This window comes from Penaeus japonicus, unplaced genomic scaffold (genome assembly GCF_977035675.1).
Source record: "Penaeus japonicus unplaced genomic scaffold, GWHDUDI00000001_assembly GWHDUDI00000009, whole genome shotgun sequence".
Taxonomy (NCBI): domain Eukaryota; kingdom Metazoa; phylum Arthropoda; class Malacostraca; order Decapoda; family Penaeidae; genus Penaeus; species Penaeus japonicus.
In genome coordinates, this window is record NW_028234411.1 from 43,614,598 (window position 1) to 43,619,597 (window position 5,000).

General features: G+C 39.8%; 1 protein-coding gene across 1 annotated transcript; it reads right to left on the reverse strand.

The window, feature by feature from the left end:
• Nucleotides 1-1,565: 1,565 nt before the first annotated feature.
• Nucleotides 1,566-4,204, reverse strand: LOC122260282 (uncharacterized). Its single transcript, XM_043027483.2, has 4 exons — nucleotides 4,064-4,204; nucleotides 3,277-3,507; nucleotides 2,866-2,984; nucleotides 1,566-2,695 (listed from the first exon to the last, which is right to left on the reverse strand). Exons 1-4 carry the CDS (start codon nucleotides 4,202-4,204, stop codon nucleotides 1,960-1,962), a joined length of 1,227 nt encoding a protein of 408 aa, XP_042883417.2. The 3' UTR covers nucleotides 1,566-1,959.
• Nucleotides 4,205-5,000: the final 796 nt, after the last annotated feature.

Sequence of the window (5,000 nt, forward strand, 5' to 3'; positions counted from 1 at the left end):
AGTAATAGTAAAAACTATAATGGTGGTAATGATAATGATGATTATGATGATGCTAATGATAATGATGATTATGATGATGCTAATGATAACAATAATAACAATGATAATGATGATGATGCTAAAGATGATACTGATAACAATGCCAATGATAATTATGATGATGCTAATGACAATAATCATAACAATGCCAATGGTACTTATGATGATGCTAATGACAATAATGATAACAATGATAAGCAAATGTCTGCATCAATACCAATCATGATAATAAGGGGACTCATTGTAATGATGATGACTACAATTATGATAGTAACAATACTAACAATACAGTAAAACATATTATAATTATAGAAACAATTAATGACATTGATAATCATGGCAATGATGAAAAGGATGTGAATAGACTGATGACGACCTGAAGTTATGGCTGGAGAAAAAGAGAAATTGACTGAATAACACTGGTGGTCTTTTTAAACAAATAACGCAGACACACAATCTGGACTGACAGAAAGGGATGGAATATGGGCATGTCTGTCACACACACACACACACACACACACACACACACACACACACACACGCTCACACACACACACACACACACACACACACACACACACACACACACGCTCACACACACACACACACACACACGCTCACACACGCACACGCGCACACACACACACACACACACACACACCGTAGTCGGATTTAATAAGGTTTGATTTTATTTCCTCAAGACGCACATTGGATCTAACACAATGAAGTACTTGAAATTAAAGATTCATTTCATCTTTCCATATCACTGTCTGAAATGTTCTGTTTTCAATGCTGTCTAGTATTATGCATTTTTTTTGTGATATTATATCTGAGATTGTATTTATTTGTAGTAGCATTCGTCCTTTTCATACGATAATGATAATGCTTGGTAGGACATTTGAGTTTATTACAGCAGTAATTTACAACACAAACAGAAGGAAAGGATACAATTGCATGTGAGCGCCGAATTGAAAGTTTGAAGTTACTGGAGGCTGCAGTAATTCAGCATGACCATTAGGGATTGTATCTCTTTCACTCTGGTCTTTCGGTAGATGTACTTACATAAGATAAGGGAGAGTGGTGGGTGGACGGGGACTGAAGCCTCAACCCTGCCTAGAAGGTGTGAGGTCACCTGCCTATCACCCTCAGGCACCTATTCATGCTCAGAAAAGTGTGGCTTCGCATCGTCTTCTCCGCTACCCATTCATGAATTAGTCCGGTATTTCACCACAGAAATGTAATGTGTATATTTGTTATATGAAAAAGTACAAAATGGTAGTAGTAATTATATAATGTATATAATAGATTTTCATATAAATCTATATTGTGTATTGTGTATTTTCTGCCATTTCATCAACACGGTTGAGTTTTTACCATTCATACACATACATACATACACACACACACAAACACACACACACACATATATATATATATATATATATATATATATATATATATATATATATATATATATATACATACTTATATATGTATGTATGCATATACTCACAAACAAACCCCTGTTTGTTTTTTGAGGATACTCTAAGCTAGATGTTTTCTGTTTCTAATTTTTTCTGTTTTCGTCCTCTTCTTTTCTTACTTCTGTATTAAAAGTATAGACTGACATGCCTTCCAGTGGCCAAATTCCGTGAGCTTAATAGTTTTGTAAGACTTATTCTAGGGTCAGTGCTGGGATCATCGTCAAAATCATTTCAAGATGTTACATTTCCTTCACAGATCATGGACAGCCGCGACAGCTGCTGTGAATCATTGCCAATACTTTCATCGGTCTAGTGTATGTGAACTAATCCGTGTGAAAGTCTTAACATGTGACTCAATTTTAAGTGCTTCCGTATGAAACATGTTGATTGTGATGCATGCATAGAGCATAATGACTATTCCAAATGACTGGGTGAATTAATCAAATCTCTGAAGCATTTTTTTGTACCCGAAAATATCGAAATCAAATTCATAAATGTGTAGTATTTTTTCCAGAAGACTTTCGGGCAAGTCCTGGTAGTAGTGGAGGTCATCAGGATGGACAGTCTGAGTGAGTCCTTTTATCCTGTGTTTAGTGGTAAGCTGGACTTCCTCCGGGTACCCAACGTCCTTGAGGAGGAGCCTGGCTTCCGCCTCGATCGTTTCCAGGTGAAGAATGTATTGGTAATCTCTTGTACATGGAATGCACAGCTCTGTATAAGGCGACCAGTGTATGTCTAGAACGCCTAAGTCTCTCGACCAAACTATGAATTCCAGAAATTCCTTGAATGTAAAAGAGGAGTTGCCATACTTGCTGACCAGGGACTCATTCATATAACCATACGCAGTCAGTGAAGCATCGAACAGCGCACTCTGCCTACCCATGAAGACCATGTCAATTGCCACAGAGAGATCTTCCTCAGCAAAGCCATGCTTCTTCGTGACTACAACACGATTGTCCTGGACCACGTGATTTTCACGGACGAAGTTGAAGACTTCCTTATCCCGACGTGTCAGCTCCAGGAACTCCTCGGACGGCGACAAATATCCCGAGGACATGAGCATAGGAAGCCAGTACAGGTGCCATCTGTCACTCCACGCCGTCTTGCTGCCCGTCCGGCTCATCCAGTCCGCGGTGTAGAGGCCGATCGGGGCGCCGTCCAGGAACTTGTCTCTGGTTTCGTTCACGGAAGGCGATTCAACGATTAGCATGTGGTAATGAGAGCCATGAGTTAGATGCTGTTCTTATTGTCATGATCAATTGGCATTACTGTTGTGCCATGCCAACGATAATTGAATATCTCAGCAAGGTGAAATTACTACTCCTAGTTACCAATCTCTCACCTATATGCCGAGGTCAGCCGGGTCAGCGGATGCCTAACCAGGATGGCGGAGGCCGGGTGAAGGTCAGGATGGTCACTCGTCAGCTGTTTGTTCAGCACACGCCATGAAGTCGAGCCTGCCTGGGGAATGGTAGCCTGAATTATGACAGTTGTTGATAGGAAGACTGATAGATGACACATACACAAACACACACGTATCCACACAAACACGCAAACACACGTACACACTTACAAATAAAAAAGAAAAGAAAAAAAAAAAAAAAAACGCGGAACTGCCAAGCTTGTACAGATAAATCTCAAATATAAAAAGGTACCAAAGTCACTGGGAAAACTGCACACCACGAAGGGATTTACGGCTTGCGTGAGCTCTGCCGTGGAAGCGGTTATCGGCCCTCAGCGACAAACAACTTACCTTGGGCGACAGGCATGTCCGGAGCGGGCCAGGAGCTTGCACGGTCAAGTAGTCCACCCAGGCCATAGGGCGGAACTTGTCTGCCAGGTTCAGATGCCGGCATCGGTCGAGCAGGTGTTGGCGACGCTTTCGAAAGGTCTGGCGCAACGCGAAGTTCGGATCACTTCGGTTATTCACCGGTGCCGCGGCTGGCGCTTCGCTGATATTAAGAGACTCCGGTGCACTGACGATCTGCAGGAATGATGGGTATAAATAAATATATATATATATATATATATATATATATATATGCATATATACACGTATATATATATATATATATATATATATATATATATATGTATATATATATATATATATAACATATATAATATATATATATATAATATATATAATATATATATATATATATATATATATATATATATATATATATATATATATATATATATAGAGAGAGAGAGAGAGAGAGAGAGAGAGAGAGAGAGAGTGACACACACACACACGCACACACACACATAGAGACACATATACACACTCACTCATACACACACGCATAAGCACACACACACACGCACGCACATGCACACGCACACGGACACGCACACACATAAACATACACACAAACAAACATACACACACACACACACACATACACACAAACAAACATACACACACACACACACACACACACACACACACACACACATATATATATATATATATATATATATATATATATATATATATATATATTAATGATCAATATGATCTGCAAGTGCTTCACCAAGGCGCTGATGCTGTGCCTCACCCGCGTGTCCCCAGAGCGCCAGCCAGACAGCGGCGGAAGGAGGCCGACAGACGCCAGCCCGAGAAAGACAAGGAAGACTCCACACAGAGGGATATTCAAGCCTCTAGTCTTCCACATTTTATTCTCTGATAGTGTATAAAAGTGACGACTTTGAAAATGAAGTGGGTTTTTGTTAAGAATTCCCTATTTGATTCGCTCTTGATTTTTGTTGTTGTTGCTAAGCAATCGTTATTACTCCTCAATTTCGAGTCTAGAATCAGGGGCTGATAATTAATCACGGGAAATCTAAAACACGCCAGATAATTCAATATTTCATTCCATGTGTGGAACAGAGTTTTCACATTTAACATTTGGAGTTTGTATCACTTCATTTATAGAATGTGTTAATTTCTCTATCAATAAAAAAAACACAATAAAATAAGTCGATATATCTGAATTGTTTTCACATTCAGTAGTTACCACTAGTCTACACTGGCTTCATAAATACTGCATCCCACGCTGGCACAAATTCACGGCCCAGACTTTCCGAGCTGCTATTTTTACACCAAGGTAAAAATAGCATCATAATAACGGTGGGTAATCACGTCACTCGAGATAGATCTTGTTCCATGCCGTCTTCCTATCTCTCTTCCTCGGTCTCTTTCTCTTCCTCCTACCTTCTTTCTACTCCCAGCTTCGTCATCGGCTTATCTCCATAATCCTTTCTATGGGTGACATGTCCAGGACAGCTGGTTCCTTCTTTCCCCCGGATCCTCTTCTTCCTGGCTGCATCAACTCCTGCAGCCCCACACTAATATCTTGTGCCTTTTTTGCTCTTGCTCTTATCTTATTATTGCACAAAATTCCTGAATCATTTTTTTTCAGTTGCTCAAACAAGCTTTATTCTATTTTAAATTTTTGACATCAAGAGTAC